This window comes from Sapajus apella, unplaced genomic scaffold, assembly GCF_009761245.1.
Source record: "Sapajus apella isolate SASKATOON/1434 unplaced genomic scaffold, GSC_monkey_1.0 scaffold1, whole genome shotgun sequence".
Classification (NCBI taxonomy): domain Eukaryota; kingdom Metazoa; phylum Chordata; class Mammalia; order Primates; family Cebidae; genus Sapajus; species Sapajus apella.
Genome location: NW_022436941.1, coordinates 18,014,811 through 18,042,477, shown reverse-complemented (window position 1 = coordinate 18,042,477; position 27,667 = coordinate 18,014,811). Strand labels below are relative to the sequence as shown.

Here is a 27,667-nt window from a genome sequence, read left to right as displayed (position 1 = left end):
AAAATTCTGCAATTGATTTAGACCCAAATCCACAGATCAGGAATATAACATAATAGGTTATATCTTTATAACGTAAATAAATTAAGCCAGATATAAATGCCAAAATTTGTATGATTTCTTTCCTTGGTAAAATTACTATCTTTAATGTATTTTACAAACCTGAATTACCTTGAATTTGTGTCTCTCTTTCTTTTTTAAAATCTAGAATGGTCAGTTGGAGTGTGTACGCTGGATGGTGAGCGAAACAGAAGCCATTGCAGAACTGAGTTGCTCTAAGGATTTTCCAAGCCTCATTCATTATGCAGGTTGCTATGGCCAGGTATGAAGATGTTTTTTTAAGTATCTTCCCTTTGCGTATCATCTTACTGCTGTTTTGTTATTAGCCCTTCAAAATCCAAACATAAGAAATCATCAAAAATGTATCCAAAGGTATATAACCAATGACATTTGTTGTTGTTTATTAAAATAATCAAAAAAGTTTACAACAACCTAAATAAATATTCCATGGCAGACATTGGATAAATAATTAGGTTACATCCATTGATAGCATTTTATGAGAAAATGTTCATTATGTAGTACTAAATAAATATGTATGATACAAAACTGGTCCTATAATTTAGCACCAAATTTGCATTTTGGAGATAAAGAGAAATAGAAAATAGTACTAAAAAAGATTGTGTCACATTATATGTATAGTAGTTATCACTCAGAGTAGAAGTACAAGTGGCTTGTTTTCTATTTTTAAAATTCTTCAGTATTTTCCAAATTTGTTACAATAAACACATTTAATATTTATCAAAAGGAACAACAGTACATTTTCTTGAACCCAAAGTTGAAAGGAAAATCTTTATAAGACATTAATCAAGGCAGTTTCATTCAATTAAAGATGAATAAGCACATTAACTAGATGGCTCTCAGTTGCAATCAATTTCCACATTAGGAATTCCCAACATTAATTAGTGTACACAGATCACAATCAAGTGTATGCAGTTTAAAAAAAAATTACTACCTCCTTTTGCAGAATGTGACTGTAAATTATCTTTTTAAAAAATTGAAACCACAAAATATCAATCTCAGTCTTAAAAATAATAGTACTGTGTTAAAATAGATTTAACTGTATTTGTGGCAAAGAAAATTGCTGTGGCAAAGAAACTGCATTTAACTGTATCCCCTTTAGCTTCATAAACTCTCCCAGTAGAAGTAAACTGTGGTATTGTCAGTAAGAGATTATACTGTTCCAACTATGACAAGCTAAGTTCAAAAAGTAGACAAGAATATTAATACAGTCTTTCTTTAGTGGGAGTCATGCTTAGGGATAGTTTATTTTGCTCTGTGGTAACTTCTGCTTGTGTATGTGTCTATGTGTGTGTGTGTATTATATGTATTATATAAAAACATGTTTTTATATATTATATATACATGTAAAATGTTTCCTATATGTACCAGGCACCATGCCATTGGATTTTTGTGTACATTATCTGATTGATTCCTCAAAACAACCCTGTGGGACCTTGTTGTTTTTACCCCCATTCCATAGATTAGGAAACTGAAGAAAGAGAGTGAAATGACTTGCACATGATCTAATGGCTAGTAAGAGCACCAAGTAGACTTCAGCTCAGGCGCTCCCACTTCATTCAGGACCAGATCCCGTTTTGTCCCCATTTGTACTGAAAATGTATGAAATTGTTTGTAGGGGCACTGATATAGCTGAAGAAGAGTTTTTGCAGTTTTATCTAACAATACATTATGGTATTTAGAGTGCTTCAAATAACTCATTGAAGAAATTTGCAACCGTACCAAGTTTACGAAATGGAGAAAGGAGCAGGCCCAACATTAAAATTTGTAAAAGCCACTGTCTTTGAAATATTATCCTTTCTCTGTGTTCTTTGTGCATTGCACTTACTAGTCCCCATCCACAGTGTCCTGAAAACAATGAATGCTAGTTAATAAGGCATGACGTAAGGGTGCAATTTTTTGCTTATACAGACGCTCCCCAACTTAACAATGGTTCAACTTACAATTTTTCGACTTTACAGTGCTGTGAAAGAGATACGTGTTCAGTAGTAACCACATGTCAAGTTTGAATTTTGATCATTTCCAAGGCTAATGATATGCAGTACAATATTCTCTTGTGATGCTGGGTCATGGCAGACACAGCTCCCAACAGCCACGTGATCACGAGCTTAAACAACCAATACCCTACAGTGTATTAAATGCATTTTCAGCTTAACATTATTTTCAACTTAGGATGGGTTTATCCATCCATAACCCATTGTAAATCAAAGAACATCTATACTGGAAAAGGAGAGAATAGGATTGTCAAATGACCAGAAGAATTTGATCACTGCTCATCTTCCTAATCATTTTCAATCTAAAAGAGAATTGTGTTCAATTGTGTGAATAGTTATTTCATGTCCCCGATTTCATTTGCTTATATTAAAGCCTAAAAAGGAATTTTAAGTATCAGTAGAAAGGCTGCCCGCACTTTTGGTGGAGCTTGCCAAAGAAAAGGAGGAAAGGTTTGCACGGCTGTTCTGAGACTCTAAGTAAATAATCGGGCATTCAGCATTCTTTGTCTTGGGAAATGTTGATTATATATGCCAGTTTCTTTATTCAGCTCTCACAGCAGGTTTCTCATAATTTTGAAGCCATTGGGACTGAACAAAATAAAGTGCCCTTTTTCTGGGACTGGTTGGGTCACAGTATAACTTACTTGGTGGGACTAGAGGAAAATATGGAAATTCATGACCTGTTTGAAGAGCTGTGTCAAATGTTTGCTTCATGCTAGTATCAATCTTCAGGTTGTTATTTCAAGATGATAAGCATTTTTATGACCTAAAATACAGCTGTGAGGGGGACAGTCCAGCAGCACCCTTAGGAGATCATTTTTACCCAAGTGGAAAATATAGAAGCCCATTAGAACTGCAAATTCTGTCCAGCCATCCTACATCCGCCACAGCCACTTATGTAACAGATAACCTGTGGAGATGCTGAACTTGGAACCATTACAAGCGTAATATTTTCACAAGGAAGACTGTTATTGAACAGTTTTCTAATGGATTCAGCACATGCAAGTTTTCCTACATCCAGCAGGCATTTGAGTGTGTCCTGGCTTTGTTTCTTTGGTAAATGCCTCTGGAAAGGATAGCACAGAGGAAAATTCCTCTCTTGGTTTATTTTAGTCGCTCTCTGCCCTTCATATAGATTCCTAAAGAATGGGCTCCATGTGACTCCCAATTTGTGTCCTTTTTCTTGTAAAAATTACCTTTAAAGACTCTAGTACTGCAGGGTAGCCAGCAGTTTTTAGTGGTCTCCTGGACTGATAGATCCCTGGGTAATAGAAATTGATTTTCTTCATCTTGACACATGAAGTCTCAGAGGGTGCAATTATTTCATTGCCTGACTGTACCTAGCAGAACTAGTCACAGGGAATGTGAAGGTGGAAGCCTCAGCAGGGACACCCAAGGAATAAGCAGGGAGTGTCCTCGGATACGCCTGCTTTGCTGTCCCTTGAGAAAGATGTCGCTGGCAAAACAATTGGAATGGAATTATCTCAATTCAAAGCTACTGCCTGTGTAACTAGGGCTGTTTTATTCAAACATGAAGGTTCAGTTCTTCTAGTCCAGGCTCTCCCAGCACAGCTTCCTGCCCTCCACTGCTTGGAAGCCTCTGCCTGGTCTGCATTGGTCATTAGTCCAGTGGGCTCTTCCTGCTCTGCATTGATCATTAGTCCAGTGGGCTCTATGTTACTTTCAACATCACACCTGTGATTCCTTTTGTTTCTGAATCATTCATGTGACTTTTAGTCAGAAGATTCTTCCACAAAAACAACCTGCATAATGGCATGGAACATTTACTAAGAGCACCTTTGCCTATACTGTAGTTATTATTCTCCACTTTAAATGTTTGCCCTAATACAGATTTTTTTTAAGCACACTTTTTGAAAAAATAAAAGACTCAGCAATTCTTGCAAGTCGTCATGAGCAGTGGTGGACATGCTGGTGAGGGGGGTGTTCCCACAGGCTGTGTTATTGTTGTTTTTCCACAATTTACTTTAAAAAGGAAAAATATTCCCCTGCCTTTATTGTTTTACTGTCATAGGGAAGTAAGTCAACAGTACTGAAAGTGCTGCGATTGCAGATGAAAGCAAAATAGAAAAGTCTTTGATTAGCACACATATCCATCTGTTCTCCAAGTTCTGATCTTGACAGAGCATAACTGACACAGAGCTCCACAAACCCACAGACTGACAGGCAGTTAGCTGTGATTTCTTTGACTTAAGGGGCACAAAAGAAGCATGTCCTTTACAGAGTCAGGGGTCATGAGGGGATGAGCAACTGGGGATATCCATACTCAAAAGACAGAAAACAGAGTCACGAAGAACATTGGTTCATATGGCAAGCTGTCTCCATTGTCATCCTATCCTTACCACTTACTAGTTCAATGTGTTAGATATTTTAATTTTCTTTTTTTAAAAAAATAGAGAAAATAAAAGAATAGGTCTCCCTTGACCTCAGTTTCTTCGTCTGTGAAATGGAGATAATAGAACCTTCCTCACAGTGTTGATCTGATGACTAAGTGGGAAAAGCCACATTGCCCAACACATAGTAGGCACTGGATGAATGTTGGCTGTTATGACTATTGAATCTCCTCCAGCTTATTGTCTGTATTTCTGTCAGTATTATTCAGTTTAGTAATGTACAGGAGAAACTTGCTACGGAATTATTAAGGCCATAATCTGTTTAATCCATTCTTGGATGCACTTTATTTCACTTTTTACCATCTTTTGATTCTACATATGTCTTATAATACATGACATTATAAAATTATTGCTGACCTTTATTTTTTACCTTTTTACATCTCAAAAACTGGAAGAAGTCTTGCAATAGTTGGCATATTAGATTTGATAATCTATGATCACAAAGCTAACTCCTTTAAAACATGGATTGCCACACAATATAGATTTTATTGATACCAGCCATAAACCTGTGACATACTTCTCAGTTACATTTTTTACTAGAATTTGTCCAGCAAATCTCATAAATCACATGAGATAATTGCCTCTTTAAACAACTTGCATGGCCCTTAGGAACACATAAAACACAACATTAAAGCAGGTTACAAAAACAGCAGGAAATCCCCAGAAGAGGAAACTGCTGAGGGAAACTACATGACAGAAGTTTTCAGTCAATAGATGAAGGTTGAGTGGATAGATGGATATTTGGGTAAATGATGAAATGCAAGTTGGAGAGGCATTTTGTGAAACAAATGATACAGAAATCTTTATCCATTTGACTTCCTTAGATACTCTCTGAAATCAATACTTATGGGAAAATGAAGGTCTGAAGTTACATCCATCCTTTAACATCTCCTGCGTTAGACACCCACACTGAGAGAACACATACAAGAGGACTAAGAGGGGAGGGGGACACCATTACATATGTATCTAATACACATTCACATTAACAAGCGCCTTCTTAGCAGGAGGAAATACCCATATTTGTTTTGTCCTTCTTAGGAGGTATTTTCAGATAGTCACTTTGAATTGTAGGACTGTGCATCTCCACAGGCATGGTCCCCAGAATCAGGGCAGGATTTATCTGTGAGCAGATATTAAATATGTTTTTACCAAAACCAAGGACTCTAGCCATCTCCACATCCCCCTCAAAAACCCTAAATGTTTGTTATTAGAAGACCAGGTATATAGTGAACCCATCATTTTGGGAAGTACTTCTCTACATGGTATAATGGCAGATTTTGATTTCCATATCATATCTCAGTGGACAAGCCAATTGTACTTTATTTTAAATTCTTATGCTTACTCTTAAATTGTTTAATATAGAACACAAGACCGGATTTGAGGCGCTAGGCAAAGCCTGTCTTGTTTTGAACAATCAAATGATGGTTCTTGCTACAATCTTTAATTGTAAGGAAGAAGAGTTATCCATGCCTTCATAGGAAGGGAAGGCAGGTTATTGTAACAATACAGGTTGAACCTGACTTGGAGAGCCCTTAGGAGCCAAGGCAAGTTTTGGCTAACACAGACCATGTGTGTGTCTTGTTGTCCCAGATTATCAAGCTCCTGAAAAGTCCAAGGTCCCAGACTCTCCCCAAGATTTCCACAGTGGAAACATTCCTACTCTTATGAAGTGCAGTATTCCATTGCCTATAAATAACCCCACTACTAAAACTACAGCACTGTGATTTTAATAAACAGCATTTTTTGTGTGTGTGGAATAGACAAACCCACCATAATATTGGGGCCTGAAAATGTGGAATAACTTCTAACAAGAAGATACATGTAAAACCATTCTCAATATCTTGAACTCCTCTGAGCTTTACTTGCTAAAGAAAGAAGTCGCTAGAATATCTGGAACTACAGCAGGTCCTTGAATTAACCTGGTTTCTTTCAACATCATCTTCCTATAATGTTGGTGAGAAGAAAAAAAAAAAAAAAAAAGTTCCCAGCCAGGGCCACTGTCTGTGTGGAGCCTGCTGATTCTCCATGTCTCTGCATGGGTTTTCTCTGGATACTCCAGTTTCTCTCACGTCCCAAAGATGTGCACGTTAGGTGAACTGGTGTGTCTCAGTTGTCCCAGTGTGAGTGAATGTGTGTGGGTGTGAATGCACCCTGTGTTAGGGTGGTGTCCTGTCCAGGGATTGTTCCTGCCTTGTGTTCTGAACTGCTAGGATGGGCTCCAGCCACCCACAACGCTGAACTAGAATGAGCAGATAAACAATTATCTTGTTTTTATTAGTCTTTCTTAAATGTATAGCTCACATTTATCTCAGTATTTCACTTTAGAAGCATTTGGTCTTTATTTAGAAGTTTGGTGCTGTTTTTGTGACCAGAAATATGTCATAGAAACTAAACTCTTGTTTATGTCTATTGACCTATGGCAAAATTAGTTTCATTGTACTTCATTTTGCTTAAAGCTGCAGTTTCCAAGAACCTGAACCTGGCATCAGATGAGGACTTACTGTATATTATTATCCTCTCCCTCAGTTTTCTGACTTATAAAATAAGGCTTTTTGAATTGGATGATTCTTTGAAATCTCTCCCCTCCACATTTTTAAGAGTTCATGATTTAATATCATGAAGCGAACCAAATCACCACAAGCTTGAGAATGCCATTGAAGAGGATTTGTTCTGCCTATGATGGGGCTATCTTTTTTCACTGGTAGAGGCACCATAACCTGTCCTCTTGCCGGCTCCATGTCTGAACCATTAATCTCAACCGGTTGGTTATGTGTTTTATCCTGAGATACTTCCATTCATCCAGATTTTTAAGGAGTTAAGATCACATGGTATAATCATCTATGTCCAATTAAAAGTAAGCCAGTATCTTCCCCCTACCTAATTAGAAAAAACAAAGGAACTGCTTTTACCTTAGGCAAATGAAACATCACCTGCTCTGGTCCAAACATCAGCTCCAATTTTCTCTAGATTTGCCTTTGAAGAAGAGGGCTAAGCACAGCAGCACCTCTTTATCCAGCTTCTAACTCCCAGCCATAGCGCCAGGCTCTGCCTCTCCCTCATTCTCTTGGGACCCTGGAGGGTTTCAGTTTCCACAAGGTCTGTCTGCTTTTGCGTTAACATTCACCCTGATTTGCACCAACATAGATTACATTGTTCTCACCACGCTCTTTAGGGGTCTTACTCCCTGGTGCTCATTTAGAAAAAGAGTGATGCGAATGTTCAGTCTGTCCCTGATGTCACAGATGCCTTCCTAAACAGCGCCTTGTTCCTCCACATAAGGGGTGAAACATTAAAGGATTTGGCTGTTTTTATCCCACATTCCTTTAGCAGATTAGTTGGCATGTTCAGAAGATGAAGGCAAATTTAATCCAGAAAAGCGTAAAAGTTCATGACCAGTCCGAGCAAATAACTGGAAAAAAAATCCTTTAAAAGGCTAAGAAGAAAGAAGTTCAAGGCTATTTCAAACACATGATCATCTTTTTAAATGTCAAATTCCACCCACTAAACTTCATGCTGTTGTTTTTACCACTCTCATATTTTTTTAACTTTATATTTAATTCTTCTATTTTAAAACAGTGAAATCCCATCCCCCTGCTTTCTCCAAAGGCCAAGCATAACATGAAAATACCACAGAACACTCAGTGGGTAAAATGCAAACAGATTATCACAACACATACTGTGACTGCTCTATGTCTTTGCTTTTGAAATGTTTGTGTTCCAAGCTTTTGGTTCCCTTCCTTTAACATGAAATAAGAGAAATCTTTACCTTAAGATACCAACACCACCACCAACATTTGGTCAGAAAAATCAAAAGGGTCCATGTTTTATTTCAATCAGGTTATCTTACACTTGGCAATTTAAGGTATTACTTGTTTTTATCAGCCTGTTGATTGCAGGAAGTGTGGATTACGCAGTCATGGTTGAAGAATTATAAACTTAAAAATAGAAACTAGTTCTAGTAGTCCAAGGTTGGATGCTAATATTCTTGAAGGCTCCAGGCAGTGTAACACAGCAGCAAGAACATTGCCTTGGGAGCCCTGGAAGCAAAAGACATGGATTCTAGCTCCAACTTTGAATCTGTCTAGCTGTGTGCCTTTGACGAGGCATTCAAACTTACTACAGACCTGTTTTCCTATCTGTAGAGTAAATAAGTAAATCAAGAGCACTTTCAAAAAAACGTCCTCCTCTTAAAATTCTCGATGTTGTCCTCTTTCATTCATTTCAGTCAGAAATTCAGGATTTTCAATTAATACTGAATGAGAATTTTCTCTTGCTATGGTAAGCTTGGTTTTACCTAAGCTTCACAAATTAGAGTATTGTTTTCCTCTGTATTTTTATCTGACTTCTCTACAATATATTACATGAATTCCAACTGTCTTTGTGTTTATAGGAAAAGATTCTTCTATGGCTTCTTCAGTTTATGCAAGAACAGGGCATCTCATTGGATGAAGTAGACCAGGATGGCAACAGTGCTGTTCATGTAGCCTCACAGCATGGCTACCTTGGGTGCATACAGGTACACAGGTCTTGCTATTTTGCAAAGAGAAATGAGTGCACCAAGTATTAAACAAAACATTGAAATTCTATTCACTAGGAGAATGTCTGAATTAATTCACCTTTTGTATGGTCATAGACAATAAGGAATTCTTATTCTATTTGTATTTTGAGAAATCCACACAAATGTAGGCATAAATATCTCTAAATTTTCCCTTTGAGTGTCCCAGGCTGTTGAAAGGGACTTTTCCTGCTCCCTTAACACTGCTCTAAAGCCCCAGTGCTGAGGAAAATAGACATTAAATATCCCCATATTCTCAAAGCACCAGAGAAACCACCACCAGGCAGACACCTCTGTCTCTCCAGTGCAGGCTGCTCTTGCCTTCATGAGTAAATCTCACTCTCCCAGGTATATGAAGAACAAAACAGATTTTTCAGGAATGGATTAGAATTCTTTATGGTAGGGAGTTGCAGGCTAGAGAGAGAATGTTGTGGTTCCCCCTTTCTCTGTGTAGGACTGAGCTCCTCAAAGCATTCAAAAGGTCCAGAATTGTTTGGGGGTGGATTTATATATTGATCCTCTCAGCCCTTGGGCATGCTAACCAGGGCCTTGATGGGCCAACCAATGCACCCAACAGCCTCAAGTAGCCTTATCGTTTTAGCCTAACTTGCCTTCCAAATATTGTCACGTCCAGTGTGTGCAATGATGTCAAAAAGTTGGGGAGCAGAGCCACAGGAGAGGGGAAGGAGGTTTGTCCCCCTGCACCAAGCCACATGAGGGGTGCTCCAAGAAACCTCCCTAGAGAGTGTGGGGTTCCTATGGGAAGAAGGGTAGCATCTCATCCCTCAGCTGAATGCAGAGCTGCACGAAGCTGGGCCAAACCCAGAGCTGCCATCGGAGTAGTGCATGGCAGGAGAGCCCAACGGGGATCTCCAGGAGTGTGAAGTATATAGACCCTTCCACCTAGAAAATGTTGACGTCCCTCAGTGACAGAGCAAAAAGGGAGGATAGCTGAAGGAGGAGTAGCAGGTAGAAGAAGCATGACAATGTGAGGAAAGGAAAGGCTTTGAGCTGGAAACAAAGTCCAAGTTTAGACTTGGTCTACGATTTCATTTACAGACATAATTACCAGAATCAGACCAGTTATACCATTGTTATCATTGAAAGCGACCCAACATATATGGATTTGTTCCCATATCTACCTGATAAGTGGGATAGGGAAATTGACAACATATGGTTGAAGGTCACAATTAGAGACAAGACTTTTACCTCAAGTTCATACAGTTCAAAATATGTTATGTATATATAACATAGAATACATTTTCTACCTATAAGAACACAGCATTCAGCATTCTTTTTTTGGCTTACATGTGTTATTTTCCTATGCTGCAAACTCAGTGTGCTCAGTTATTCAACAGGTACTTACTGCGGCCCTCCTGGGTGCAAGATAGACGGTATCCAAAACAGAAAGTGGGGAGGTGAGAACCAGTTGTTCAGGAAGGTAGAGAAGACTTGGGAAATGACAAGAGAATATATGGGAAAACTATAAATATAAAAGGCAAGAGATTTATGAAAACAAAAGGCAGAAATAATAGCAGAAATCTCTCTAGAGGGTCTACTCACATGAAACTGCTGTTTGGAGAACTAACTTGATAGGAAATTGTTCAGATACCTGAAAGTTTTTCTATTATTGTTGGCAAAGCATGCATCTTCTAATTTAAGGTACCAAGTGTTTAAAAGAGTGTACAGAATTGGAAAGTATAGAAGAGAAATTTAAATTCTTACCAGGTTCTGCAGAAATATCAAAGGAGTAGGATTTTTGTGTGAAGGAAAGATAATTGAATAAACACTGAAAACTATGCTTTTCTACTTAAGAAAACACTCTAATATTTAATAGTCTTGAAACAAACTTTTAATTAGCTAACAAATGGCTAATGCCAAAGAGAGCCAGCTGATAGCACTAATTCTATTTGAGATTTTAGTCATTTTTCTTTTTAATATGTGAGGAGAGACGGTCTGTCCTTTTAGAGCATTCATCTCTCCACTTACACACAAGTGATATTTTTGGCACTGGATACCATGGAAGTGGAAACTTGGATAATCTTGGAAGGGGGTCTGTCCACTGGGTTTGAAATTTAAAGAAAAAAAAATAAGAGACTGAAAGTGAGCAAGGGACCTTAAGAGGTGAGGAGGGGACTGAGTAAGGAAAACAATGGAAAGAAAACAGCAGAGTTCAGATCACGGGAGAGTAATAACAGCGTGTGTTTATAGTACATCTCTTCAAGAGCCCTCAGAGCTCAATACTGACATGGTCTCTGTGACACGCCTGTGAGGTAGGTGGCAACAGCTTTGTGGTGAGTCGACCTTTCATGGTGAGTGATCATAAACCAAAAGGAATATGAAGCTCCTTATTGACTTCTGAGTCTAAGTAGTCTAAATATTTAAATACTACAACTATTGGTTAGGAAAAAATACTGTCTACAACCAAAATTCATCCAGGTTTGCAATCTTATCATGATATTGTCAAAGAATATATCATATTATAGTGGTTGATTAATATTGATATAATACCTTCATGTGGAATCTAATAATATCACAGTACGGACACAAAACAGCTTGGGTTTTTTTTTAATTATGAATTTCAACCATGCTCCCTCAAATCTCTCTCTCCACTACTAATGATACCTTGACCAGATTTCATAACTTTCTCCTTTCTTATGGCTATCAAAATTTACTCCAAGCCACTTTAAAGTCTCAGTCTTACTTCTGATTCAAAGCATTCTCCTTCCCACCCGGATTAGACTCAAGATTCAAGGGACTTGGAATGGGAGTGAGACATGGTTTTTTGTTTTTTCTTTTTTTTCTTTTTTTTTTTAAATTGCATTTTAGGTTTTGGGGTACATGTGAAGAACATGCAAGATTATTGCATAGGTACACGTATGGCAGTATGATTTGCTGCTTTCCTTCCCTTCACCTATATCTGGCATTTCTCCCCATGCTATCTCTCCCCAGCTCCCCGCCCAACATTTCCCCCCAACAGACCCCAGTGTGTAGTGCTCCCCTCCCTGTGTCCAGTTTTTACACACTACTTTAGGTCCTATCCCCATATGTCTCTGGGCTGCAGTGTCAAGGACAAGGGGGAGGTCTGAAGAGAAAAAGTCCAGAGTCTCTTTGCTTAACTAGGAAAGGAATGGAACCCCCCTGAATGTTGTCCCTGCTTCTTTAGCTGGCTGTGGTCACTGATGCCCTCTGTGGCAACCTTCAGATGCTGACTCTCCAGTGAGTGCTGTGGGTAGGGTCTTGAGAGGGCCCTCTGGAGCCTTCTCCTCCTCCCCCACACAGCTTCCTCCACCTCTGGGGCACCCTATTGCCAATCACTGCCGAGAGTCCTCTCCTCAATAAAGGGATGATAAAAAGCTCACACAAAGCTCTCTTCTGTATAGCCTGCTCAATTCACAGATATGCCCTTACCATGGCACATCATGTGAGTGAGCGGGCTGCTTCACAGCCCCCCCACTCTCAGCCATGTCATTTCTCTACAGTTCTTTTTATTCCTGATCAGGTGGGCTCAGCAACAAATAAACAAGTGTTATTCCAAAACCAATGACCAGAGACCAAATCCAGTTACTAAAGCCCAAGCAAATAAGAACAGGTAAGATTCCAGTCTCCCCTTCTTACAGGCATCTCTGACTTTATGAGTGATTCTCTTGGAGCCCTACCATGACAAGGGACAGAACTCACCACAAAGACTGCACTGCGTATCTCATAAAGGAGAGCACTCTATGGATGGCCTCCTCCTCTCCTTCCCAGCCCTCTTCTTCTGTGGGCTGCGGGTGGGCATTGGTAGCAGTAGGATTGGCTCTGCTGCGTCATGATAGACTCTGAAGGGAGGTGTGTGATGCTGACTGCTGAAAGGTCCCTAGAGGCTCTCTTTATCCTATTCAACATTCCGTTACAGCCATTAAAAAATATTGTGTACAGGGATGTCCTGATACAGTCTCTTCATTTTCTGACAGACCTTGGTTGAATATGGAGCAAATGTCACCATGCAGAACCACGCCGGGGAAAAGCCCTCCCAGAGCGCCGAGCGGCAGGGGCACACCCTGTGCTCCAGGTACCTGGTGGTGGTGGAGACCTGCATGTCGCTGGCCTCTCAGGTTGTGAAGTTAACCAAGCAGCTGAAGGAGTAAGTGTCCTGTTGGTTCCATGAGAACCAAATCTAACTCATTATTGTTGTACTTAGGCTTCAGCCAAGTTTTGTGGTGAGCACTCCTCTCTGGTTGTACAGGGAATTCCTAGCATTCTCCTCTTCTGTTCTTCTTCCATCCAGAGTCCTCATAGCCAGTGTTCATGCTGAAGAAGCCATCTATGCAGAGGCAAAATTATATTTAAACAGCAAATGTACAGCAAGCTCCCTAAGAAAGGAATTCAAGCCAGTGGACAAGGAAAGAGAGCCTCTCTGTGTTCACACCTCAGGGCCAGATTACAGAGCGCTGGACACATTCGCAGGAATAATCTCCACACTTCTGTCCTTAATATTTTAGGAAATCATAAAGAACATGAGAGAAAGAGAAAGTCTAGAGGTGGACCAGTTTCTCAGTTTTCTCAAAAAAATAAAAAATGTGTGTTGGGGGGAAATTACAGATAAATAACTTGGTGACTATCACCAGCAAAATTATTATAAATATTAAATAGATGATTCATGAATCCTCAGAATAAAAAATAGTGCTCTGTCAGCATGAAGTTACTTAAAAGACTCCACGACTAGCTACAGTTAGTTCTTTCCTTGATAAGATTATTAAACTGGTACCCAGTGCATATCTAGATGTCAAGGAAGTATTACTGGGAGATTGTCATGCTTTGCTTAGAGAAAGAGGGCCCAGATGAAAGGTCATCATGTAGGCCTCTGGCAGGTCGAAGGACTAAGGAGTTAACACCTGCCTGAGGGGAACCAAGGTCAGCCATTGCAAAACTAACCCATTACATACTATTTTCCTGAAAATCAGAGTCAGTGTTCAAAGTAATGTTGACAGATTAGGAGGGTAAATCTTAAAAATTAAATTTTAGAGGGAAAATAATCTTACCTTTAAGTTTTATATACGCACACACACATACATTTTTTTTCTGAATACAGCTCATTTGAAAAAAGCCTTGGTTGGGTGAAAGACCTCAATTAATTATAATCCATGCATCAGTATGACCAGGCCTTGGACCCTCTGCCTCTTCTCTAAGCTTGGGGAAATCTCCCTTATCTCTCTTCTCCCACTCTTTTGACTTCGAGCTACAAGTCTCTGTGCCCCTCCACCCCTCCGTTTGTTAATACTAGAATAATTCCTTTAATGAGTTTAGACTTCTAGAAAAAATAAAATAAAATTTGAAACTTAAAAAGAAGGGATTACTGCCAAGTATCCTTGGCCTATTTGTACAAAACTTCCCCAGGTTTGGTGAGCCAGGTAAACCTAAAGGTCTCAATGCAATCACAGGGAAAATGCTCACAAATTAATAACTCAGTAAGCTGTCTTCCCACAGTGAACACACTTGTGCAAATTCCTTTGCAAAGATGTATAGATATTTCTTAAAACAAGTTCCTAGAAAAGGAATTGCTAGAGCAAAAGGCATCCATATTTAAAATGTGGATAGATGTCAACTAATATCTTTCCAAAAATGCTGTACTGATGTCTACTCCCTCTCGTAATGTATGGACATAGCTATAAAGAGGAACTGTATTCCAATGGAATGTTTGTTCTAAAGGTTCATACTCAGAGAAAAGATCACAAAATATTCTCCTTCTTCTCCATAGCATAGAATCTACAAAACTTTCACAAGCTGCAATCGCTGTTTTATTGGTGAACTGCTCAAGGTCAAAATCTTGGCTGCTCTCTCAGTTGGTGATCCTGGGATGAGTACACATATATGCTAGTAGACTACAGCCCTTCAGTTGTCTCCAGAGCAGAATGCTGTGGACACCTATAGTTGGGCCAGTAACAAGATGAACTAAGAGAGGGTACATTGTATACCCTAGTCTTTTACTTACTATATTTCAGTGAAGTTGGCAAAACTAGAAATAAATAGAGAAATCAGCTTAGTATAGCCACAGTATGCTGTGCCTTCAGGCTCCCAAAAATCAATAACATTGACAAGGACAGGAGAGAGGATGGAAAACACTAGTCCTCCTAGTCCAAAATTCTGGGGGAAGACAGTACTGAGTGCCTTTTCCAACCTTCAGCAACTCCTTAGACTTAATAAATATAGTTACTATTTAGAAATGGCAACCTTCAGCTCTACTGAAGTGCTAGTCAACAAGTCTAGGTATTATGGGTGTCTCCCTCAAAAAAGTATGTCAGAATGTGACGTTATTTGGAGACAGCATCTTTCCAGAAGTAATCAAGTTACAATGAGGTCATTAGGGTGGGTCCTATTCTGACTAGTGTCCTTATAATAGGAGAACATTTAGACACAGACATGCACACAGGGAGAACACCATGTACACCGGAATGCAGGGATCAGGATGGTGCATTTGCAAGCCAAGGAATGCCAAAGACTGCCAGAAAACCACCAAAAGCTAGGAGAGAGGCAAGGAATAGCTTCTCCTCACAGCCTTCAGAGGGAGTTAGCCTGGCCATCACCTTAATCTCAGACTTCCAGGCTCCAGAGCTGTGCAACAATTAAACTTCTGTTCTCTAAGCCACCCAGTTTGTGGTACTTTGTTACAGCAGCCCTATCGAACTAATACAAAGGCCATATGCCCATATATTTTCTTTTTTACAATTAAAGCTGACGAGTTCTTCCTGAGGGCTTCTATAGAATCCAGAGAGGAGTCTTCATTCTCCATTCATACCTGGGATTCAAGTTGTCAGTCAACCCCATTACCCCAAAATATTTTTCTTGACTGTGTCATAATTCACTTTAAGACATATTATAAACCCTTTAAAAGCAGACTCTAATCTTTCTTCGTCTGTTTCATTCCCTCAGTACATATTTTTCTTGAAAATGTGCCATGCAATAACAGCTAGCAAAATGAGAAAAGTAGAATGTTTTTATGTATTTTTCGTTTTTATTTTTTCATTAGACCAGAATCAGCAAATTAGAGACTGTGGACCAAATCCAGCCCATCAGCTGTTTTCATAAATAATATGTTATTGGAACACAGTCACACACATTCATTTGTCCATTGTATAGGACTCATTTCTTGCTGCAAAGGCAAGTTGAGAAGTTGTGATACAATTGTATGGCTCACAGCCTAAAATATTTACTATTTGGTTATTTAAGAAAACGTTTGCTTTCTTGTTCCCACATTAGGCAATTACATTTCAGTAGGTGAATCTGGAAGAATGAGTGAGATAAAATGAGATCACAGACTTCTCTGGTCTTAGTGATTAAATGTTTGGACTAAAACTGACATCTTCTGAGAAAAACAAAGTGCTTGGGGCGTATAGAAGGATATTAGCAGAATCCGATCTCACAGAATTAGATTTAGGCAGTTAATTGTTGCTGATTATATGCAGTGACACTCAACAAGGAGAACACTGGGCTTCCTCAAGCCAATATCTAAAGTGCAGCAGTCATTTTAAGAACATTTATGATATATTTATTTAGTTATATGTCCTGGCATATGAGGACTGCTGTCATTTTTTTCTGCTAATTGTATTATTATAGTAGTTTTCTGTTGCTCTGTAACAAATTACCATAAGATTAGTGGCTTAAAACAGCACAAATTTATCTTACAATTCTGCGAGTCAAGCCAAACCAGGTGGGACACATCTGTAGTCCCAGCTACTTGGGAAGCTGAGGCGGGAAAATCACTTGAACCAAGGACTTGCTATGCAAGTCCAGCCTAAGCAGCATAGCAAGACCCTCTCTCTAAAAAAATTTTAAATTAAAAAAATTTTTAATTCAAACAATTTAGGAAAAGTAAATGACATTTTGAAGTATATCCTTCCATATTTTCTATTATTTTATATATTAAAAAAAACTAAGTCTCTCCTACTCATATATATGTCAAATGCATTTAATACACCTAACCTGTAGAACATCATAGCCTAGCCTAGCAACCTTACGCATGCTCAGACCACTTACATTAGCCTACAGTTGGGCAAAATCATCTAATATAAATTGTACTTTATGATAAAGTATTGAATATGTCATGTAATTTATTGACTACTGTACTGACAGTGAGAAAAAATGGTTATATGGATACGTAAAGTACAGTTTCTACTGAATCCATATCACTTTCTCACCACTGTAAATTTAAAAAATCACAAGTTGAAGTATAGTAAGTCAGGGATCGTATGTCTACTGCACATATTATTTTGTAATTTCCTTTTTTATTTAATGAAAGCGAAGTAGACTTCACATATACATATATATATGACATTTTGAAGTATATACTTCCATATTTTCTATTATTTTATATATTAAAAAAAACTAACTCTCTCCTACTCATATATATGTCAAGTGCATTTAATACACCTAACCTGTAGAACATCATAGCCTAGCCTAGCAACCATCATAGCCTACCTAGCATACACATATATATATATGCTTTATACTTTATATAGACCTAATTGGGGAAACTTTTTCTATGTCCATAGATACTCAAATAGTTTATCATTTTAATAGCTAACATTATAGAAATAACTATAATTTGTTTACTCAGACTTACTGATAAGCATTTCGGTTATTTATAGTTTTTCATTAATATTGACAATAAATATCTTTTTGGGGTACTTTTGATAGTTTCCTTAGGAAAATTTCTGAACTGTAAGGATGAAGATTATGGACACTTTTAAGGCTTTTGTATTTATGGCAACTTACTAGAAATTATTATGAAAAATTTATACCCCCTCATTTATAGCAGTAGCCAGTATCAGAGAGCTCATGTGCTTTGGTTGTTTCTCCAGACAAACAGTAGAACGTGTCACACTGCAGAACCAACTCCAGCAATTTCTAGAAGCCCAGAAATCAGAGGGCAAGTCACTCCCTTCTTCACCCAGGTAATACCAGGCACATTGGTGTTTAGCGTTCTTAAGTATCCAAAATTGTTAAGCCTTCTTCTGAACTTCCTTTGATATATTTTAAGAGGATGATAACAGAAAACATTTTCTTCTTATAAAGAGGAATAAAAATGAAAAATCGCAGTGAAAAAGGCATTGGACCTAGGGTCCGAAGACCTGGTCTGTTCTCTCATTCTGCTATTTCTTCATTCCATGACTATAAACAAGTCATATACTCTTTTGTAAGAATTGAATCTTTCAGTTCTTCATCTGTGAAATTGGAATAATATATATATAGCTTGATAAGTTTGTTGAAATGGAATTAACTGAGAAAATTGATGCAAAATTGATGTATAAACAGTAAAACAGACAAATTTAGTAGTCACAGTAGTTATAGCCAAAGGCATAGGCACCTTATGACTGATACTATGGAGTCTTTGCACATTGTTTTGAAAAGACATTAAGTACTTATTTGCATTCTGTTCTTATTTACTTGTACATTGTTAGTGGCAGTAAAGGCCACGCAGTGACTTGTGGCTGAGTCATTTCAACCCAGTAGGAAATCATCTCATGTGTCCTTCATTCTCTTTTTAGTTCACCATCCTCACCTGCCTCCAGAAAGTCCCAATGGAAATCTCCAGATGCAGATGATGATTCTATACCCAAAAGCAAGCCAGGAGTCCAAGAGGGGATTCAGGTTCTTGGAAGCCTCTCAGCCTCTAGCCGGGCTAGACCCAAAGCAAAAGACGAAGATTCTGATAAAATCCTACGCCAGTTATTGGGAAAGGAAATCTCAGAGAATGTCTGCACCCAGGAAAAACTGTCCTTGGAATTCCAGGATGCCCAGGCTTCCTCTAGAAATTCTAAAAAGATCCCACTGGAGAAGAGGGAACTGAAGTTAGCCAGGTTGAGACATCTGATGCAGAGGTCACTGAGTGAGTCTGACACAGACTCCAACAACTCTGAGGACCCCAAGAACACCCCAGTGAGGAAAGCAGACCGACCAAGGCCACAGCCCATTGTAGAGAGTGTAGAGAGTATGGACAGCACAGAAAGCCTGCACCTGATGATCAAGAAACATACCTTGGCATCAGGGGGACGGAGGTTTCCTTTCGGCATCAAGGCCTCCAAATCCCTGGATGGCCATAGCCCATCTCCCACCTCAGAGAGCAGTGAACCAGACTTGGAATCCCAGTATCCAGGCTCAGGGAGCACTCCTCCAAACCAGCCTTCTGGTGACCCTCCACAGCCCAGCCCTGACAGCACTGCAGCCCAGAAAGTTGCCACAAGTCCCAAGAGTGCCCTCAAGTCTCCATCTTCCAAGCGCAGGACATCTCAGAACTTGAAACTGAGAGTTACCTTTGAGGAGCCTGTGGTGCAGATGGAGCAGCCTAGCCTTGAACTGAATGGAGAAAAAGACAAAGACAAGGGCAGGACTCTCCAGCGGACCTCCACAAGTAACGAATCAGGGGATCAACTGAAAAGGCCTTTTGGAGCCTTTCGATCTATCATGGAGACGCTAAGTGGCAACCAGAACAATAATAATAACTATCAGGCAGCCAACCAGCTGAAGACCTCTACATTGCCCTTGACCTCACTTGGGAGGAAGACAACAGATGCCAAGGGAAACCCTGCCAGCTCTGCTAGCAAAGGAAAGAATAAGGCTGTAAGTGCTATTTGGAGAATATTATTTTTCTTCCTTTGAATTGATTTTGTTGTTCCTAATACCACAGATTGTTGGCCCATGCTTCCTCGAGGGAATCCCCAGAAAAATAGCCAGAGGGATGCATGGAAAGCCAAATTCATGTGTCTAATGAGACACGTGATGTTAGATACATACCCCTTGCTCTTCTTTTGGAAAATAAGAGAAAAAGGTTAAAAAAGTCATAAGAGATTATATTCTGGTCCTTAAATTTCCCTAAATGGCATAATCTTTAGGTGTTAGGGGTCCTAGACTGGGTGGCATTTCTGGAAGATGAAATCACCAATCAGTGCAAGTTTAGTCTTACATTGGCACTGATTCTGACCCAAGGAAGAGTTTGTTCTCTTCATGTGATGGGATAGTTTATTCTCAGGCCCAATTAAAAAGCACGTAAATGGAAACTCTATTTCTAAAGACTTAACTACACAACTTTGGGATGACCTTTGAAATGGAATACACCACAGGGACCTCCACATAGGTGTTTTACAACACAGACCCCCTAAGTGTTGATTGGAGCCTATAGGAGCTCGAAGTGCTTTCCAGCCCACAGGGGATGGCAGAGTGTGCCATGAACTACATTTTATAATTGCCTTTATTGGAAACCCATGCACAATAATCGGTGATTTATATCCAGTGGATAAGAGATATGAACATCTTTTTAGGAAATGTTTCCTGCAAGCTTTGTGCTTGCCACGCCATTAAAAAATGGTATAGCTGCCAAAATGCAAAACTCTGTGGAATGGAATGACCTAGATCATTCACCATGTGATCCAGATAAACCACCCAGTGGAGCTGCAGAATCTTTGTAATTTATCATTAGCTATAACGTTAAAATCCCATTACAGTGAGGTCTAAGAATTGTCTGAATTCTTTTTTCAGTACCCAAATCAAGTTTTAGTATTTCTCTAATTAATTGAACACCAATTTTTAAATTATATATCGATTTCTTCTGTAAATTGTCCTTGTTATAGAAGACTTTATCCTGTATTTGTTTCAGCTGGAAAAGGCATACTTGTGCCCAAAACACCAGACCTTTTGAGTTAAATGTGTCAAAACTTAGGTCAGTCAAATAAAACTTTTCCAGGTAACTTACTAGGTTCTGCTGCTCAGTAGTAAAAGAAGAATCATCTCAGTTGCCCATGCTCCTTAAAGTGCATGCTAAGCCACTGTCCTCTATCTTCCCGCATGCTTCATGTTTATTGGGTCTTGTGCATGTGCTGAGCTTGTTGCATGTTTTCAGATGATTTTTAATTGCACCTCTCTAGGAAATGTACAGCAGCTGCATCAATCTTTCCTCTAACACGCTGATTGAAGAGCATCTGCGTAACTACGCACGGTACGTGGTGCTAGGAGATGTGTTATGCAGCATTTCCATGCTTTGCTTTGAATTGCATGAGCTTTTTATTCATGGACTTGGGGCACCTTTCAGCAGGGGATAACACCAAGGAAGAAGAAAATTGCAACCATTTTTCCAAGTAGTAGCAGGCACAGATGTAATGGTAACTAGGTCTTAGGTCACTAGTCAGCCCTTGGAGGGCTTTATTCCAGCGTCAGCCACAAGAATCTTCTCAGTTCACAAAATTTTGCTCTATTTCCTAGTTGACTTTGGCTTTCAATCTTTATTTTAATGGAGTCAAGTACCAAGAAAGTATTGAAATTAAATTTCCTGTCATGGTAGAAAGAGTCAACCTCCAATCAGAATCGGAACTTCGAAACAGAGCTTGAATTTTATTTTAGTGCTGATTATAAACCAAAAGCTCCTTTCGTCACCATTCTGCTGATCTCAGGAGAAGCAAGGGCTTGCCTTTCTGAAATTTCTCTATGAACACAATTTCAGTCCATGAGCCAGGTTTATGAGTGCCCAGTAATAAAACAAGAGTCTTTCTCAAATAAAATGTTTACAATTCAAAATGCATGGACAACATCACACAGAAAGGAGAGAATCGAGTCCCCAATGACTGGGCCACCTCCTTGGGCAAAGTCCTTCTGCAGCATAGCTTTCATCTCTCTGTGGAATGAAACCAGTGTGCCGTGATTGCTTTATTCCAAAGTAGTTACATCCCTAAACCCATTTTAAAAGACTATCACTTTTTTTTTTTGGAGACAGTCTCGCTCTGTCACCCAGGCTAGAGTGTGATGGTGTAATCTTGGCTTACTGTAACTTCTACTTCCTGGGTTCAAGTGATTCTTCTGCTTCAGCCTCCTGAGTAGCTGAAATCACAGACCTGTGCCATCACGTCTGCCTAATTTTTGTAATTTTAGTAGAATGGGGTTTTGCCATGTTGCCCAGGCTGGTCTCAAACTCCTGGCCTCAAATGATCCACCTGCCTCAGCCTTCCAAAATGCTGGGATTACAGGAGTGAGCCACCACACCCAGTCATAAAAGGCTATCATTTTTTAAAATATTTAAACTAATTGAAAAATTATGACATGCCATTCAGCACTCTTCCAGGATCCTCCAATTAATGTATCTGGGTAGGTGGATGGGTGGATGGGTGGCGGTGGGGGTGGGAGCATTTGTGTGTTGTGGGTATGAATTTTAGTTGAGAATACTAAGTTGTAAGAAAATCACTCTCCTTTTTTCCCCGCTCTAAATCAAATTTAATCTGCTCTAGGTCTTTGTTCAGGCTGGAGGGAAATTAAATCTCAGTCATTTTAGGGGATCCCCCTAGGGGGCTCATTAATTCAGTATGTTAAAGGAAGAACCTTGGAGCTTCAATATTTACTGGTCACCAGTGGTCTGCTTGGGTCAGTCTCATGTGTTGCCAGAAGCCAGGCGTCTGAACTGCTTCCAGCCACACCAGGACAGGGAATCTTGGCCAGTGCTGAGACCCCAGTGCTTGGGGTGGAAAAGGAATAGAAAAAAATACTCATTCCCTTCCTTGACTTCGATATTAGCCCACTTGTATTTCATCTCTCCTAACCTGAGTTTCCCACCCCTATTCCCTTCTCTGTCCACATCTTGGGAGGAATGTGTTTTCTAGTGCCTGGAAAATTCTGCTCTTGTCCTTAAACAGAAGTTACCAGCAACCCCCTGAGGCAAGAAAGCACAAAGAGTTGGCAAACTCCTTGGGAAGGGGAAGAATACCTCTTATTTCTTCCAGGCTCCTGCAGCAACAGGGAGCAAGACAATTAGTATCACAGCAGATTCTCCTGCCAGAAATATTTCATTCTGTCTTTGTATAAGCAAGGGAACAAAGCTGAGACATATGTTATTATAGGATTACAAAAATCAGAGCACAAAATGAGCTTATGGGGCTACTCAGTTATCTGACACTAGGTTAACACTTTCCCTTTCTAAGCTTAAGGAAAAGTCCTTCTAAAAGCTCAGTTTAGAACCTGTTGGATTAACTGGCTTTATTTATTAACAGAGTTTAACTTTAGCAATAAATATTTAGAAACTCCAAAATAATTCAATGTATTTAAATAAACATCTTGACCCCTTCCCCTCATTACCCTGTAAATTGACCCATACTTTATCATGGCTGTAATTTGGCATGTGTGTCTGTGTAAACTGGGAACCTTAGTTCTTTCATGCTAGAAAGGAGAGGTTTCACTCACTCGTAATCACAAGAGAGAACTAAGCTGGTTCACTCCTTAGATAAAGCAAGAATGGATCCCTCTGGCTGAAATAAAGATTCCTCTGATAAATTAAGACTAGAGTGAAAATGTTGGCCTGAAAAATATCCAGACCTGCCTCATTTTGCCTGTGGGACTCCACTGCAAGAAGGAAAGGAACTAAGTGTTCATCTCTCAGCGATGACTCCAAATCTTGGTCCCCAAATTTGCTTGACCACCAAATGGCTCCTCTGAGGTAGCAGGGATGCCCGGGCTGATACGACTTTGGAAACCAGTGGCAGTCATGGGGATGGAGTTGGGGCCAGATGTTATTGCCTCTGCATTGCCCTATCAGCATAATCCTGGGGGAAAGAGTAAGGCAATGGATCCCAGTTCCAGGAATACACTGGAATTACATTTAGTTCCTAAGAAATTGTTATTTTTTTCCGATAAAGGAAAAATAAGGACAATAAATATAACATATTAAAGAAAGTCTGCTCTGTGAGGGTTCTATTTGCTATTTATTTTCCTAAATTGGTCACAGTTTGATAGCAAAGAATCTAAATTTCTTTTCAATGCCCTTTAAAATTGGATTCAACTCTATTCCTTTGAGCAGCTTTCCCAGTGTGATTCAACTGCAGGGGATCACTTGGATTATAATAATCAGATTTATCTTTACCCTACAAAGCACAAGTTGTTTTTAGGTTATTATAATTCCAAGGAAATTGTTGCAATTATTTGTCTTAAAATGGCAGTGAAATATTCATTCCCAGAGTTTAAGTCCATCTCCAATCCGCACAAAGTGAGCATTGATTCCAGTTACTGATAGGCAAAGGGCGTAACCCCTGCCGCCGCCAGTAACACCCATTTTGACCACAGTGGCACAGTTGCCTGAGGGGTTAACATCAGGAAACCCCTAATCCTAGCACCAGCATTAGCATGGACACCTTGAAAATCATAAAGCAATAAACACTATTAGTGTGGGTTTTACTGCCAGGGAATTAGCCAGACTGGTAATTGTATATCAGGAGCCAAGAGCTGGTATCAAATATTTTGCATAGTTCTTAAGGTTGTTCAGCAGCCACTTCAAAGAGACAGGTCTGTTTCGCCAGTAGTGAGATGATATCCGCTGTGGTAATGGTCATCTGCTGTGCCCATTAGAGGGTATCATTCCCCCACCCCTAACACACACAAACACACATTTCTGTCCTTATTGCCAGGACATCACACTAAACAGAAAAAGATGTGGAAGACATTGGGAAGTCAAGGTGAGGCCATGCCTGAAACCTGCTCCCAACCAGAGCATAGCCCAAGCCCCACTAAAAAGGATTTCCAGAATTATGATGCAGCCAGTGCAACAAGACCCTGATTCTGCTGAACAAATGTGTCCTTGCTATCATTTCAATATATATGATCAAATAACTCTATGTTAATCTTGCCTTCATTTTTTGACCTTAAAGTGTTAACATATTTTTAACCCATATGCTTGATTCTTGAAAGGATAATGATAAAATTACTCAACCCTGTAGGTGTGTTACCAAACTAATATATGTTGAGTGCATCCTTCTAGAGACAGACAAATCTTACCAATGCAACAGTTCACAGAAGTTTATTAAAAGTGCTGTTATTGAAAAGGTATTTAGTAAAGTAGTTAGTGCCTAACACTGTAGACATTTGAGTTTTTGCTCAGAAACTGTAGGTGTTTTGTTTTGTTTTGTTTTTTGTTTTGTTTTTAAGACAGGGTTTTACTCTGACACCCCAAACTGGAGTGCAGCAGCGTGCTCTTGGCGCACTGCAACCTCTACCTCCCAGGCTCAAGCGATTCTCCTGCCTCAGCCTCCTGAGTAGCTGGGGTTATAGGTGCATGCCACCACACTGGGCTAATTTTTGTATATTTGGGAGAGATGGGGTTTCCATGTTGGCCAGGCTGGTCTTGAACTCCTGAACTCAGATGATCCACCTCAGCCTCCCAAAGTGCTGGGATTACAGGTGTGAGCCACTGCGTCCAGCCTGTAATTTCATGTTCTAAGCCCTGAACAGAAGTATAATTTTCTGTTTTTGTTTCTAACTTACTGGCACCAGGCTCCATGCCCAATAAGCAAAAGTTGAAAGGCAACAGCCAGGTACCTGAAGTTAGGTGATTGCCTCTGTTCCAGACACTCCTAGAGCGGCGCTGACCCTCCCAGCTCCCATAGTTCCCAGGTACTCTGTGCTCTCCCCGCAATGTACTCCAGGTACTAATGCTTCCCCAAGTGTTCTGTCTCTACTGCTCCCCATCCCCCACCACCACCAACTCCTTCTCACTCTCTCTTTTTCCCACCTCCTCATCCTTCCTTAGGTGTTCTATGTTCTCTGTACAACTCCTGTCCTGCTCATACCCACCTCAGCCTTGCCTAGAGTTTCAAAGTATTTTCAGAAAGAAAACCCTCATTTCATACTGTAACTTGGAGAGGAGGAGGAGGCTCTAAACTTGAACTATTTCTTTACATGAATTAAGTGACAGTTCCTTCTTTTAAATGGGCCTGAGTTTGGGGTTTCCATTGACCATTGATTAAAGGAAACTGTTGCTAATAAGGCAGAGTCTTGTGTATAAAGAAAAAATGTCCATGTTATGAGAAGCCAGAATGATCATATCTTCCCAGTGTCTAAGCACAATTTAGCAAAGTCCTTCTATGGGCTGGCAGAGTTCCCAAGACTGATGGACAAATGGGATGTCTTTTCATAAGCCCCTTACACTGGGAAAAGGAGAAAGCAGATTGTAGCACAGGAAGACAGTGAAACAGTTTAGTTAGTATCAAAGTGTAATGAGTTGAGACATTAAAAAAAGCAGGGAAGACCCTTGTACTCTCTTAAATCACTGCCCCAGGGAGGCAGGAAATGAATGTGTGGAACTTGTGAACACATGTGAACCAACAGTGGGGAGGTACCAGGAAGAGAACCGCCTTGGATACCAAAATCTTCCCACCAGAACACTTGGTTTTAGCAAGCCACTCCTGATTTAAAGATTGTCAGAAAATCTAAGGACAACTCAATTCTCCACCCCCACGCTCCTTTCCTTATTCCCCAAAAATCCATTTTTGAATTGTGTGCCCTCAAAGCAGATACACGTTCTATTAATATCATATTTGCACCACATGTTTGCCACCACTAGGGGCATCTTTGTACATTAAAGGAACAGAGCCTGTCTATAAACTCTCTTAAGGCTGGAGTTTTAAAGAAGCAATAGGTTGCTTGAGTTTAAAAATACCAAACAGAGACTTTACACAGCCACCTTCCAGTGCCTTCACCAAATATACCTCCTCCGCCAGTCACCAGTACTCTTCATTCCCATGCTGAGGACAGTGCAGATGGACAATCTTCCTAACGCCACATCCCTGGATGGCCAGGCCACTCTTTGCAACACCATTTTCAGCTCTAAGCCACACATTTTGCTCTTCCAGGATAAGGCATGATTCCTTCACTCAGGGAGATCACAAGAGAGAATTAAAATAGGATTCAAGTAAAACATGGCAAGTTCTGTGAAAGGCCTAAGAGCTTCATGAAAATAGTGACCCTCAATAGCACCTTTGTACCCCACGTGTATTCCCTATGTCTCCTTTGGTGCCTGGTGCATGGTAGAGACTTCATAGATATTTGGAAAGAGGTGAAGCTAGAGAGAGGAAAAGAGGAAGAAGAGAGAAATATATAAATAAAAAAAGGACTGAGCCCGTCTTCCTACAGTGGGGAAGATGGTGTGTTCTTTATCAACGTTGGCCTTCTGGTCACAAAACCACCTACCCACAGTGTGTTTCAGTTTCAGGACTTCAAATACAAGTTTTCATACTTTGAACCAGAACCCCATTTCTTAATAAATGAGATTTATAGATGTACTCTCAGTTAAACTCTGAAGGAGATCACAGAAAATAGGAAGGTTTTCCTGTTTTGGTTATCAGTGGAAATGCAGTGCATGCCATGGACCTTTCTACACTGATGTTGTAAGTTGCTGTCTGATCATCATGGACTGTGGAAATATGCGATCCATGCCTAGATGAGTCAGCAAATTACATTACTTGAAACTGTTATTTAAATTTAAGCCTTTTTCTTTCCAATGTTGGTCACTCAGAATGTGATTTCATATCCAAAAATGAAATAGAGGAGCAGCAAATTATCTGAATAATTCATGCCAGAATTACCCAAACACTTTTGTACTTTGACTACTGTTAATTTGGGACTAGATAATTGAAGGGTTCAGGGAGGATTGAATTATCCTGATATTTTTCAGATAAATGCCTCAAGTTAATATTTTACTTGGTATAGACTCAGCTCTAATCATATGGGGTTTTATCCTGCAGAAGCAGTGCTCATTTTAGTGTTTTTGACCACAGCACATTTTATATTAAAGCAGAAATGCCCATGAAAGTCTAAACTATATTATCCTTAGACTATGACCAAAAACTGCT

At 39.7% G+C, this 27,667-nt stretch overlaps 1 protein-coding gene across 11 annotated transcripts in view; it reads left to right on the top strand.

The window, feature by feature from the left end:
- The window catches only part of SNCAIP (synuclein alpha interacting protein), a 155,972-nt gene that overhangs the window by 121,826 nt on the left and 6,479 nt on the right, over nt 1-27,667 (top strand). For 8 of the 11 annotated variants that reach the window (XM_032269567.1, XM_032269643.1, XM_032269412.1 and 5 more), the window contains 6 exons: nt 206-319; nt 8,871-8,996; nt 12,992-13,161; nt 17,876-17,968; nt 18,563-19,634; nt 20,936-21,006. In XM_032269567.1, coding sequence (XP_032125458.1) covers nt 206-319; nt 8,871-8,996; nt 12,992-13,161; nt 17,876-17,968; nt 18,563-19,634; nt 20,936-21,006 — 1,646 coding nt within the window. The remainder of the gene's footprint in view (nt 1-205; nt 320-8,870; nt 8,997-12,991; nt 13,162-17,875; nt 17,969-18,562; nt 19,635-20,935; nt 21,007-27,667) is intronic. The other 3 variants (XM_032269960.1, XM_032270111.1, XM_032269867.1) reach the window with 2 other exon arrangements.